At 49.7% G+C, this 14,616-nt stretch overlaps 2 protein-coding genes across 3 annotated transcripts in view; both read right to left on the bottom strand.

The window, feature by feature from the left end:
• The window catches only part of MED19 (mediator complex subunit 19), a 61,423-nt gene extending 53,832 nt beyond the window's left edge, over positions 1 to 7,591 (bottom strand). Inside the window, exon 1 of one of the 2 annotated variants that reach the window (XM_078776388.1) lies at positions 6,975 to 7,591. In XM_078776388.1, coding sequence (XP_078632514.1) covers positions 6,975 to 7,167 — 193 coding nt within the window. In that variant the 5' untranslated portion in view covers positions 7,168 to 7,591. The remainder of the gene's footprint in view (positions 1 to 6,974) is intronic. The other variant, XM_078776387.1, reaches the window with a different exon arrangement.
• LOC137418773 (uncharacterized) lies at positions 5,125 to 7,371 on the bottom strand. The gene is made up of 2 exons (XM_078776385.1): positions 6,588 to 7,371; positions 5,125 to 6,426 (listed from the first exon to the last, which is right to left on the bottom strand). The coding sequence occupies exons 1-2, from the start codon at positions 6,873 to 6,875 to the stop codon at positions 5,728 to 5,730; spliced, it is 987 nt and encodes a 328-aa protein (XP_078632511.1). The 5' UTR covers positions 6,876 to 7,371; the 3' UTR covers positions 5,125 to 5,727.
• Positions 7,592 to 14,616: the final 7,025 nt, after the last annotated feature.

The raw sequence follows: 14,616 nt of genomic DNA, 5'->3' as shown, positions 1-14,616 counted from the left end.
CGCCTTGCATTGCCTTATTGACGTGTACCCTTGTGACCTTACCCCTCGCTCATTTCTCTTGTCCCCCTTTTGTCTCCCACATGACCTGTGCGCCATTGGGCGCCGAGGGGAGCGTGCGTGAGTCGGCCATTGTGCGCCCGGAACTCTCAGAACCAGCTGTCTGCATCGATGCACCACATTATGGACCACATGTCTGTGGCCGAGCACCACTTATGGACCCCATGGGTTGGGGCATGGCCCCTCTGCTGGAACCGGCCATGAGGGCCCGAAATCTTGCTGGCGGACCTTGGCCACAGGGCACCGATGCCCCACAGGTGAACCACACGTAGTCGGCCCTGTGGGCCATAAATAAAGAAAATAAAAATGGACACATTGGGTGCAAGTTTTAATACAAATAGGCCGCCAGTAAGCAAAGCAAAGGAATGACAACAACTGGAAGAAATGATAATAGCCAGCAGAGGGAGCCGAAGAGCAAGAGATCACCTGCAGGGTTAGGGGTTGTTTGGTTATTTTTATTATTGAACACTGATGAACTGTGGTGACTGCACCGATTGGTGCTTGGGGGTGTATTGGTGCGTTTTTGGGTGCTTTCATGGTGCATTGATGCAGAGCAGACTGTCTCCCCCCCAGAAAGAACAATTACAGGTCCTGGGTTCGTTTTGTAAATAAAAATAGCGTCATTGTAAATAATGCTCCCCACCGTCAGTGTATAGTTTGAAGACCATTCCGCAATTCGGTTAACTGTGGGCGTAAGTCTGTTAGGCAGGGTGCAATGGAGCAGCGGGACACATTTATTTATGTTTTAAAACTGTCGCACTCAGGGTCAGGTTAAAAGTAGAGGGAACTACACCTACGTGTCACACTAAATAAAAGTTGTAGGCCCGGGACGTGCCTAAGAGGAGGAGGGTGCAGTGTTGCGGATATGAGGACTGTATATTTTTTTGATTGTGTGAATTATTATTATTGTTTATTCTGCGCCTCCTGCCTCCGGAGCTGTGTAAAGGTCAAAGGGCATCCCATAATTAGTCCATAAAGCATTCACACCACAGCCAATCATAGAATACCCCTGTTCAATAGTTATATCTTATTCTGTGTTTTAGGGTAAGGCTGTGTCTCCCATTAATTGAAATACTCCATTGCACCAGTGAAAGAGATAGATTCCCTTCATTCCCATTCCCAAAACCTCCATTCCCCCTTTTCGTCGATTGCCAATTACCTCCCCTCCAATAACCGCCATTGACCACGAGGCAGGGTCGGAGAAGAAAGGCGTGTCTCCACCTCGTCATAGAGGGGAGGAGTGAGCCAGCCCCACTCGACCAACCATGAGCCAGGGGTTTGGCTAGGGAGGGCGGAGGAAGAGCTATCGGGGAGGTTCGCAAAGGTTGAGGGGCGGGGCCTATATAACCCACGGCAGGGCGTGTCCAAGGCAGATGAGCTTTTACAGGCAGACGAGAGGGAGTCCAAGCCGTTGAGACGAGAGGAGGTCCAAGGCAGATGAGCTTTTACAGGCAGACGAGAGGGAGTCCAAGCCGTTGAGACGAGAGGAGGTCCAAGGCAGATGAGCTTTTACAGGCAGACGAGAGGGAGTCCAAGCCGTTGAGACGAGAGGAGGTCCAAGGCAGATGAGCTGAGAAGAGAGAGGGTCCAAGAAAGAGCAGAGTTGTGAGGTCCAACAAGCAGAGATCATTCAAGGAAGCACCAAGCCTGCTATTCGTCACCTTGCTCGCGAGCGGCAGCGTCTACAGCAGCAGCAGCAACAACGCTCGCCAACCGCTTAGGGACCTGGACGGCAGTTCGGAGCAGGGCCGCGAAGAAACGGCGGCTGCCCAACGTGTGGGTCGTGCTGCCGGACCCAGTGGACTTTCCTCTCCTTCCAGCCAATTCCTGTCATCATTCCCCGTGTGAGTCGTCTTCGTTTGTTCTGTCCTGGGTAGGTAATTAAGTCTGTATAAGCTAAAGATTGCACTGTGTCACCTGCGTCTTATGTGTTGTAAATAAACGTGACTGCTTGCTTCCTACTTATATGTGTAAATAATAAATCCAATTACTCTTCTGTCCGTCTTCTCGTCTTATTCCTTTTCCTCTTTGCATTCGGTCGTTTTAGAGTTTTCCAGATTGGGCAGCTGCGGTGCGATACGGCCAAAGTTTGGGGTGAATCGGGTGAGTTGGGGAAGAATCGGGGGAACTGTTAGGTCGCGGTAATACACCACCGCTCGCTCAAAATAACATCTTGTCCGCGACCCGTAACAATATTATGGTTTGTTTATAACCTGGTGTGGTTGCATCATTGATTCGACGGTTTCATTTGCTGGTGCCATTGAGGGACATTACTTGCTGGGTTTCAACCAAGGATAAAACATCTTTCTGCCGGGGACCCTCTCAGGGTCCGGAGGTCCACCGAGACCAGAGGTAAGGGGGGGGACCCCGTAACAAGAGTAACCCAGTTTTAGGACCGGCAGAGAAGATAACCGAGAAGGAAGTTGAGGAAGCGATAAAAGCAATGAAGAGTAGAAAAGTGGGAGGGTCGACGGGAGTTGTGGGAGATATGCTGTAGGCAGTGGGAAATTGGGGTGTGAAGAGAATGACAGAGATCTGCAATCTGGTGGTGAAAGGGCCACATTCCAGTGGATTGGGAACTGAGTACCCTTGTCCCTCTATACAAGGGGAAAGGTGACCCTCTGGACTGTGGCTCGTATCGAGCGATAAAGTTATTGGAGCATGGAATGAAGGTATTGGAAAGGGTGTTGAAGAGGAGGATAAGGAAGAAAGTGAAGATTGACGAAATGCAGTTTGGATTTATGCCAGGAAGAGGAACAACAGACGCACTTTTTATTGTGAAGCAGTTGCAGGAGAAGTACATGGAGAAGAGGAAGAAGTTGTTTCTTGGGTTTGTTGATCTGGAGAAAGCATTCGATAGGGTTCCACATGAAGTAGTGACATGGGCATTGAGGAAGTTAGGAGTGGAGGAATGGTTGATCAGAGTAGTAATGGCAATGTACAAAAGAGCGCGCACAGCTGTAAGGACGAAGGACGGGAACAGTGGTGAGTTTGAGGTGAAGGTGGGAGTGTATCAGGGGTCGGTACTAAGTCCACTACTATTTGTAGCTGTGATGGAGGTGCTGGCTCGGAACGTAAAGGAGGGTTTACCGTGGGAGTTGTTGTATGCAGATGATCTGGTGTTGATTGCAGAAAGTATGGATGGACTGAAGGAGAAGATGAACAAGTGGAAGGAATGTATGGAGACAAAAGGTCTGAAGGTGAATATCGGAAAAACGAGCAAGTGGTAAATAAAGCATGTGGTGAGGTGGAAAGAACTGGGAAGTGGCCATGTGCTGTGTGCAGGAAGGGTGTCGGAGTGAATTCCATTCAATGTACAATGTGCGCTGAGTGGGTTCATCAAAAATGTAGTGGTTTGAGAGGGTCTTTAACCAGTGTGACAGCTACATTCAAGTGTAAGGTGTGCACCGAGGGAGCTGCAGATGGAGGAAATGTTGAGTTGGATCTTGGAGACGGCATGAAACTGGAAGGTGTGAAAACATTTTGTTACCTAGGAGACATGCTGAATGGAGAAGGTGGATCAGACTCGGCAACAGTTGCTGGAGTGAGATGTGCACGGAAGAAGTTTCAGGAACTGAGTGGCGTGCTGACGAGAAGGGGAGTGTTGTTGAAGCTGAAGGGAAAGGTGTATGCTGCATGTGTGAGAAGTGTTGTGATTTATGGGAGCGAGACATGGGTAATGAACGTAGAGCAGCAACGAAGGCTGGAAAGGGTGGAATTGCGAATGGTTCGGTGGATGTGTGGAGTATCGTTGAGAGAGAGGAAGACAAATGATGAATTGCGAAAAATGGTGGGAATAGAGCCTGTGATGGATGCTGTGAAGAGGAACAGGTTGAGATGGTTTGGTCATGTGTTGAGGAAGGATGAAAGTGACTGGTTGAGAAGAGTGATGGAAATGAATGTAGAAGGAAGTAGAGGACGGGGAAGACCGAGAAAGACTTGGCTAAAGATGGTCGAAGAAGAAATGCGGGCAAGGGGGTTAACAAGGGGAGATGCAGAAAATAGGGCAAAATGGAGAAGATCGTCATGGGGACTGCAAGGCTAACCCCCGCTCTTGCAGGGAAAATGGCCTTAAAATGCATGTTGTTGTTTTGTTTGCAGCACTTTCGTCGATAGAGGTGCAAAGTTTTTCGGTTTTTCCAATATGGCGCCCGTACCACGTGACCTATGACGTCATAATTATCATCAAAAATTCCACAGTGGAGTTGCACCTCTGGTGAAAATTTCCTGTCAATCGGACCAACGACTGCTTCCGGTGTGTTCCCCGATTTAGAATAGGTACTTTGGTCCGTTTTCCCCGGAGACCCATCTTTTGTCCGGAGACCATAACAAATCCCTGCGCATCTTATCGTCCTAAGAGGCGACAAAGGGTTGGCGTCAGGAAGGGCATCCGGCCATAAAAACATTGCCTCAAACAGGGAACCATGATTGTCATGGGGCCCGCAAGGCGAACCCTCGCTCGAGCGGGGGGAAATGGCCTTAAAACGATCATTCATCTATCTATAATTCCATTAATCTCTGTGTGTATGTGTGTATGTGTGTATGTGTGTATGTGTGTATGTGTGTATGTGTGTATGTTTGTCTGTGACCGCTGTTTCTCGACAACTACCGGTCCGATATACTTGAAACTTGCCAGGTATATTGCTGGGGACCCGAGGATGTGCCTTTTCAAGGTTTGAAATTAATCGGACAAGTAGTTACCGAGCTATGGCGATTTAGCCGTTCGCCGTTCGCTTTGGCGTTGCGAATGGACCAAACCATTTCATGTAAATAGAGGGGGGGGTTCTGTGGTCGTTGCGAATGGACCAAACCATTCATGTAAATAGAGGGGGGGGTTCTGTGGTCGTTACTGCCACGTGGTTTCAAAGTTTTTTTTTGTTGTTGTTGTTTGCACGCATGTTTTTTTGCACCCACGTACAGGCACGCCCTAGGATGTTTACACACACACACCCCTACACAAATTTTTTTTTTTTTTTTTTTTTGGCAAGGAACGGGCACCCACGTACGGGCACGTCCTAGCTTATATATAGTACGGGCATGCCCTAGTTCATTCAATCGGACCAACAGTTGCAGAGAAAATCATATTTATTCTGTTGGGACAAACAAACAGACAAACAAACTGACTCAAATGCAATACCCTCTCCTCTGGCGAGGGTAATAACTGGAATCATACTGTCATCATCAACAATAATAATGTATGATAATCTTCATAGAGAGCTGGCACTACCAAAGCAGTTCCATGGCAAAAGTTATGCTGGGCGGGTCTGTTGGAGCTGGGGGGTTTGCCATTGCCTTCCCAGAATTCAACCAGGGCAAGAATTTGTCATTTGGGGATTCAGACCCCTTTAGCCATATTCAAATAGCTTTTGTACACCATGGTGCTTTTGAACACCATGGTGCTTTTGTGGAAGGCAGTAAATGTCGTTTTGCATCGAATTTGCAATTTGTTCAGGATGCCGGCGATAGCTCGCCTACCCTTCGGTAAAGACACCGTGGGATCTTTATCGTCCACCAACTAATGCCAGCAGATGGGATGCCAGGTTTAACGTCCATCTGATGACCGGTACACTACACCATCGATGCCTGCAAAACACCAGGACGGCAGTTTATAGCTGGGTTGGGATTCTAACACAAGCTAAACAGCTCAAATCAAATGGGAGTGTGTAAACTTCATTCCAGCTGCCCAGTACCATGCTGCCCGATACCACGCTGCCCGATACCACGCTGCCAGATACCACGCTGCCAGATACCACGCTGCCCGATACCACGCTGCCCGATACCACGCTGCCCGATACCACGCTGCCAGATACCATGCTGCCCGATACCATGCTGCCAGATACCATGCTGCCAGATACCATGCTGCCCGATACCATGCTGCCCGATACCATGCTGCCCGATACCATGCTGCCCGATACCACGCTGCCAGATACCACGCTGCCCGATACCACGCTGCCCGATACCACGCTGCCCGATACCACGCTGCCAGATACCACGCTGCCAGATACCACGCTGCCAGATACCACGCTGCCCGATACCACGCTGCCCGATACCACGCTGCCCGATACCACGCTGCCAGATACCACGCTGCCCGATACCACGCTGCCAGATACCACGCTGCCCGATACCATGCTGCCCGATACCATGCTGCCCGATACCACGCTGCCCGATACCACGCTGCCCGATACCACGCTGCCAGATACCACGCTGCCCGATACCACGCTGCCCGATACCACGCTGCCAGATACCACGCTGCCCGATACCATGCTGCCCGATACCATGCTGCCAGATACCATGCTGCCAGATACCATGCTGCCAGATACCATGCTGCCAGATACCATGCTGCCCGATACCATGCTGCCAGATACCATGCTGTCCGATACCATGCTGCCAGATACCATGCTGCCAGATACCATGCTGCCCGATACCATGCTGCCCGATACCATGCTGCCCGATACCATGCTGCCAGATACCATGCTGCCAGATACCATGCTGCCAGATACCATGCTGCCCGATACCATGCTACCAGATACCATGCTGCCCGATACCATGCTGTCCGATACCATGCTGCCAGATACCATGCTGCCAGATACCATGCTGCCCGATACCATGCTGCCCGATACCATGCTGCCCGATACCATGCTGCCAGATACCATGCTGCCAGATACCATGCTGCCAGATACCATGCTGCCCGATACCATGCTACCAGATACCATGCTGCCCGATACCATGCTGCCAGATGCCATGCTGCCCGATACCATGCTGTCCGATACCATGCTGTCCGATACCATGCTGTCCGATACCATGTTGTCCGATAACATGCTGCCAGATTGAGATTGCTGCTCATACAAGTTAAAGTTCCCTTTGGGTTTCCTTTTAAAACAGCATAATCAGAATAAGGATCTGTAAGTGTAACCAACCTGGCTCTCTTACGAGATAGAAGGGGAGTCCGGGTGAGGCCTCTTGGCCACTCTGACTCTGTCCCGGCGGCTGTCCAGCCTGACCCGTCTGCGGACAGGCTTGGCCCGCCGGTCCTGGCTGCTGTCCGCCTTGGCTCGTTTGACCGGCCAACGTCGTTGGCGTCCGAATCTCGGGCCTTAAAGCCTCCGCCATGGGGACATCCCCGCGGCCTACACAAGTAAGCAGGGAGCAAAACTCAGTTTCTAAACCGCCGTGCGGGAACTCGGAGCTCAGATTAAAGTTGTGCTCATGGTGAACGGTCTATCTTTCTTTCCTTCTTTCCTTCTTTCCTTCTCTCTTTCTTTCTTTCTTTCTTTCCTTCCTTCCTTCCTTCCTTCCTTCCTTCCTTCCTTCCTTCCTTCCTTCCTTCCTTCCTTCCTTCCTTCCTTCCTTCCTTCCTTCCTTCCTTCCTTCCTTCCTTCCTTCCTTCCTTTTCTACAGATTTCAAATACGTGCTACTTCCAGACACGTTTAACCTCACCTTAAACCTCAAAAATGAAATATTAAGGTTGTAAGAAATCAAAGTGTTACTAACCCTAAACAAAGGCCGAGTGACTTTCCCACGAACGGTAAAACTACATGGGAAAAACATCGATAATGAGTTAAGGAAATTATGAAGGCGCTACCACCAGTTACTCCAACATGGCCATCAAATCGCGCACATGAGCTCGAGGAAATGCGGAGGACATGACGAGTCTACAACCAACTACTGCAACATGGCCAGTTAATCACGCACCGATTGTCCCAAAATAGAAATAAAGATTTCACCGGTTTTGGAGTAAACGGAGATGTTACCGGAGATGGGATAAACGGAGATGTTACCGGAGATGGGATAAACGGAGATGTTACCGGAGATGGGATAAACGGAGATGTTACCGGAGATGGGATAAACGGAGATGTTACCGGAGATGGGATAAACGGAGATGTTACCGGAGATGGGATAAACGGAGATGTTACCGGAGATGGGATAAACGGAGATGTTACCGGAGATGGGGTAAACGGAGATGTTACCGGAGATGGGGTAAACGGAGATGTTACCGGAGATGGGGTAAACGGAGATGTTACCAGAGATGGGGTAAACGGAGATGTTACCGGAGATGGGATAAACGGAGATGTTACCGGAGATGGGATAAACGGAGATGTTACCGGAGATGGGATAAACGCAGATGTTACCGGAGATGGGGTAAACGCAGATGTTACCGGAGATGGGGTAAACGGAGATGTTACCGGAGATGGGGTAAACGGAGATGTTACCGGAGATGGGGTAAACGGAGATATTACCGGAGATGGGATAAACGGATATGTTACCGGAGATGGGATAAACGGAGATGTTACCGGAGATGGGGTAAACGGAGATGGGGTAAACGGAGATGTTACCGGAGATGGGGTAAACGGAGATGTTACCGGAGATGGGATAAACGGAGATGTTACCGGAGATGGGATAAACGGAGATGTTACCGGAGATGGGATAAACGGAGATGTTACCGGAGATGGGATAAACGCAGATGTTACCGGAGATGGGATAAACGCAGATGTTACCGGAGATGGGGTAAACGGAGATGTTACCGGAGATGGGGTAAACGGAGATGTTACCGGAGATGGGATAAACGCAGATGTTACCGGAGATGGGGTAAACGGAGATGTTACCGGAGATGGGGTAAACGGAGATGTTACCGGAGATGGGGTAAACGGAGATGTTACCGGAGATGGGGTAAACGGAGATGTTACCGGAGATGGGGTAAACGGAGATGTTACCGGAGATGGGGTAAACGGAGATGTTACCGGAGATGGGGTAAACGCAGATGTTACCGGAGATGGGGTAAACGGAGATGTTACCGGAGATGGGGTAAACGGAGATGTTACCGGAGATGGGGTAAACGGAGATGTTACCGGAGATGGGGTAAACGGAGATGTTACCGGAGATGGGGTAAACGGAGATGTTACCGGAGATGGGGTAAACGGAGATGTTACCGGAGATGGGGTAAACGGAGATGTTACCGGAGATGGGATAAACGGAGATGTTATTGTTACCGGAGATGGGGAAAACGGAGATGTTACCGGAGATGGGGAAAACGGAGATGTTACCGGAGATGGGGTAAGCTGAGATGTTATTGTTACCGGAGATGGGATAAACGGAGATGTTATTGTTACCGGAGATGGGGAAAACGGAGATGTTACCGGAGATGGGGTAAACTGAGATGTTATTGTTACCGGAGATGGGGAAAACGGAGATGTTACCGGAGATGGGGAAAACGGAGATGTTACCGGAGATGGGATAAACGGAGATGTTATTGTTACCGGAGATGGGGTAAACGGAGATGTTACCGGAGATGGGGTAAACGGAGATGTTACCGGAGATGGGATAAACGGAGATGTTATTGTTACCGGAGATGGGATAAACGGAGATGTTATTGTTACCGGAGATGGGGTAAACGGAGATATTACCGGAGATGGGGAAAACGGAGATGTTACCGGAGATGGGATAAACGGAGATGTTATTGTTACCGGAGATGGGGTAAACGGAGATGTTACCGGAGATGGGGTAAACGGAGATGTTACCGGAGATGGGGTAAACGGAGATGTTACCGGAGATGGGGAAAACGGAGATGTTACCGGATATGGGGTAAACGGAGATGTTACCGGAGATGGGGTAAACGGAGATGTTACCGGAGATGGGGTAAACGGAGATGTTACCGGAGATGGGGTAAACGGAGATGTTATTGTTACCGGACATGGGGAAAACGGAGATGTTACCGGAGATGGGGTAAACGGAGATGTTACCGGAGATGGGGTAAACGGAGATGTTACCGGAGATGGGGAAAACGGAGATGTTATTGTTACCGGAGATGGGGAAAACGGAGATGTTATTGTTACCGGATATGGGGTAAACGGAGATGTTACCGGAGATGGGGTAAACGGAGATGTTACCGGAGATGGGGAAAACGGAGATGTTATTGTTACCGGAGATGGGGAAAACGGAGATGTTACCGGAGATGGGGAAAACGGAGATGTTACCGGAGATGAGGAAACCGGAGATGTTACCGGAGATGGGGAAAACGGAGATGTTACCGGAGATGGGGTAAACGGAGATGTTACCGGAGATGGGGTAAACGGAGATGTTACCGGAGATGGGGAAAACGGATATGTTACCGGAGATGGGGTAAACGGAGATGTTACCGGAGATGGGGAAAACGGAGATATTACCGGAGATGGGGTAAACGGAGATGTTATTGTTACCGGAGATGGGGAAAACGGAGATGTTACTGGAGATGGGGAAAACGGAGATGTTACCGGAGATGAGGAAAACGGAGATGTTACCGGAGATGGGGAAAACGGAGATGTTACCGGAGATGAGGACAACGGAGATGTTACCGGAGATGGGGAAAACGGAGATGTTACCGGAGATGGGGAAAACGGAGATGTTACCGGAGATGGGGTAAACGGAGATGTTACCGGAGATGACGAAAACGGAGATGTTACCGGAAATGGGGAAAACGGAGATGTTACCGGAGATGGGGAAAACGGAGATGTTACCGGAGATGGGGAAAACGGAGATGTTACCGGAGATGGGGTAAACGGAGATGTTACCGGAGATGAGGAAAACGGAGATGTTACCGGAGATGGGGAAAACTGAGATGTTACTGGAGATGGGGTAAACGGAGATGTTACCGGAGATGGGGTAAACGGAGATGTTATTGTTACCGGAGATGGGGAAAACGGAGATGTTACCGGAGATGGGGAAAACGGAGATGTTACCGGAGATGGGGTAAACGGAGATGTTATTGTTACCGGAGATGGGGAAAACGGAGATGTTACCGGAGATGGGGTAAACTGAGATGTTTCCGGAGATGGGGAAAACGGAGATGTTACCGGAGATGGGGAAAACTGAGATGTTCCCGGAGATGGGGTAAACGGAGATGTTACCGGAGATGGGGAAAACAGAGATGTTACTGGAGATGGGGAAAACGGAGATGTTACCGGAGATGGGGAAAACAGAGATGTTACCGGAGATGGGGAAAACGGAGATGTTACCGGAGATGGGGAAAACAGAGATGTTCTCGGAGATGGGGTAAACGGAGATGTTACCGGAGATGGGGAAAACGGAGATGTTACCGGAGATGGGGAAAACGGAGATGTTACCGGAGATGGGGTAAACAGAGATGTTACTGGAGATGGGGAAAACGGAGATGTTACCGGAGATGGGGAAAACGGAGATGTTCCTGGAGATGGGGTAAACGGAGATGTTACCGGAGATGGGGAAAACGGAGATGTTACCGGAGATGGGGTAAACAGAGATGTTACTGGAGATGGGGAAAACGGAGATGTTGCCGGAGATGGGGAAAACGGAGATGTTACTGGAGATGGGGGAAAACGGAGATGTTACCCGAGATGGGGAAAACAGAGATGTTCCCGGAGATGGGGTAAACAGAGATGTTCCCGGAGATGGGTAAACGGAGATGTTACCGGAGATGGGGAAAACGGAGATGTTACCGGAGATGGGGTAAACGGAGATGTTACTGGAGATGGGGAAAACGGAGATGTTACCGGAGATGGGGAAAACAGAGATGTTACCGGAGATGGGGAAAACAGAGATGTTACTGGAGATGGGGAAAACTGAGATGTTACTGGAGATGGGGAAAACGGAGATGTTACCGGAGATGGGGAAAACAGAGATGTTACCGGAGATGGGGAAAACAGAGATGTTCCCGGAGATGGGGTAAACGGAGATGTTACCGGAGATGGGGAAAACGGAGATGTTACCGGAGATGGGGTAAACGGAGATGTTACCGGAGATGGGGTAAACTGAGATGTTATTGTTACCGGAGATGGGGAAAACGGAGATGTTACCGGAGATGGGGAAAACTGAGATGTTCCCGGAGATGGGGTAAACGGAGATGTTACCGCAGCTGGGGTAAACGGAGATGTTACCGGAGATGGGGTAAACGGAGATGTTACCGGAGATGGGGTAAACGGAGATGTTACCGGAGATGGGGTAAACGGAGATGTTATTGTTACCGTCGATAGGGAAAACGGAGATGTTACCGGAGATGGGGTAAACGGAGATGGGGTAAACGGAGATGTTACTGGAGATGGGGTAAACTGAGATGTTACCGGAGATGGGGTAAACGGAGATGTTACTGGAGATGGGGTAAACGGAGATGTTACCAGAGATGGGGTAAACGGAGATGTTACTGGAGATGGGGTAAACGGAGATGTTACCGGAGATGGGGTAAACGGAGATGTTACTGGAGATGGGGTAAACGGAGATGTTACCGGAGATGGGGTAAACGGAGATGTTACCGGAGATGGGCTAAAGGGAGATGTTACCGGAGATGGGGTAAACGGAGATATTACCGGAGATGGGGAAAACGGAGATGTTACCGGAGATGGGGAAAACGGAGATGTTACCGGAGATGGGGAAAACGGAGATGTTACCGGAGATGGGGAAAACTGAGATGTTCCCGGAGATGGGGTAAACGGAGATGTTACCGCAGATGGTAAACGGAGATGTTACCAGAGATGGGGTAAACGGAGATGTTACCAGAGATGGGGTAAACGGATATGTTACCGTCGATAGGGAAAACGGAGATGTTACCGGAGATGGGGTAAACGGAGATGTTACCGGAGATGGGGTAAACGGAGATGTTACCGGAGATGGGGTAAACGGAGATGTTACCGGAGATGGGGTAAACTGAGATGTTCCCGGAGATGGGGTAAACTGAGATGTTCCCGGAGATGGGGTAAACGGAGATGTTACCGGAGATGGGGTAACCGGAGATGTTACCGGAGATGGGGTAAACGGAGATGTTACCGGAGATGGGGTAAACGGAGATGTTACCGGAGATGGGGTAAACGGAGATGTTACCGGAGATGGGGTAAACGGAGATGTTACCGGAGATGGGGTAAACGGAGATGTTACCGGAGATGGGGTAAACTGAGATGTTCCCGGAGATGGGGTAAACTGAGATGTTACCGGAGATGGGGAAAACGGAGATGTTACCGGATATGGGGTAAACGGAGATGTTACCGGAGATGGGGTAAACGGAGATGTTACCGGAGATGGGGTAAACGGAGATGTTACCGGAGATGGGGTAAACGGAGATGTTATTGTTACCGGAGATGGGGAAAACGGAGATGTTACCAGAGATGGGGTAAACGGAGATGTTACCTGAGATGGGGTAAACGGAGATGTTACTGGAGATGGGGAAAACGGAGATGTTATTGTTACCGGAGATGGGGAAAACGGAGATGTTATTGTTACCGGATATGGGGTAAACGGAGATGTTACCGGAGATGGGGTAAACGGAGATGTTACCGGAGATGGGGAAAACGGAGATGTTATTGTTACCGGAGATGGGGAAAACGGAGATGTTACCGGAGATGGGGTAAACTGAGATGTTCCCGGAGATGGGGTAAACTGAGATGTTACCGGAGATGGGGAAAACGGAGATGTTACCGGATATGGGGTAAACGGAGATGTTACCGGAGATGGGGTAAACGGAGATGTTACCGGAGATGGGGTAAACGGAGATGTTACCGGAGATGGGGTAAACGGAGATGTTACCGGAGATGGGGTAAACGGAGATGTTACCGGAGATGGGGTAAACGGAGATGTTACCGGAGATGGGGTAAACGGAGATGTTACCGGAGATGGGATAAACGGAGATGTTATTGTTACCGGAGATGGGGAAAACGGAGATGTTACCGGAGATGGGGAAAACGGAGATGTTACCGGAGATGGGGTAAGCTGAGATGTTATTGTTACCGGAGATGGGATAAACGGAGATGTTATTGTTACCGGAGATGGGGAAAACGGAGATGTTACCGGAGATGGGGTAAACTGAGATGTTATTGTTACCGGAGATGGGGAAAACGGAGATGTTACCGGAGATGGGGAAAACGGAGATGTTACCGGAGATGGGATAAACGGAGATGTTATTGTTACCGGAGATGGGGTAAACGGAGATGTTACCGGAGATGGGGTAAACGGAGATGTTACCGGAGATGGGATAAACGGAGATGTTATTGTTACCGGAGATGGGATAAACGGAGATGTTATTGTTACCGGAGATGGGGTAAACGGAGATATTACCGGAGATGGGGAAAACGGAGATGTTACCGGAGATGGGATAAACGGAGATGTTATTGTTACCGGAGATGGGGTAAACGGAGATGTTACCGGAGATGGGGTAAACGGAGATGTTACCGGAGATGGGGTAAACGGAGATGTTACCGGAGATGGGGAAAACGGAGATGTTACCGGATATGGGGTAAACGGAGATGTTACCGGAGATGGGGTAAACGGAGATGTTACCGGAGATGGGGTAAACGGAGATGTTACCGGAGATGGGGTAAACGGAGATGTTATTGTTACCGGAGATGGGGAAAACGGAGATGTTACCGGAGATGGGGTAAACGGAGATGTTACCGGAGATGGGGTAAACGGAGATGTTACCGGAGATGGGGAAAACGGAGATGTTATTGTTACCGGAGATGGGGAAAACGGAGATGTTATTGTTACCGGATATGGGGTAAACGGAGATGTTACCGGAGATGGGGTAAATGGAGATGTTACCGGAGATGGGGAAAACGGAGATGTTA

This window comes from Myxine glutinosa, chromosome 4 (assembly GCF_964187855.1).
Source record: "Myxine glutinosa chromosome 4, kmMyxGlut1.1, whole genome shotgun sequence".
NCBI classification, from domain to species: domain Eukaryota; kingdom Metazoa; phylum Chordata; class Myxini; order Myxiniformes; family Myxinidae; genus Myxine; species Myxine glutinosa.
Note: the sequence above shows the minus strand (reverse complement) of the source record. Positions and strands in the feature narration are given on the sequence as shown.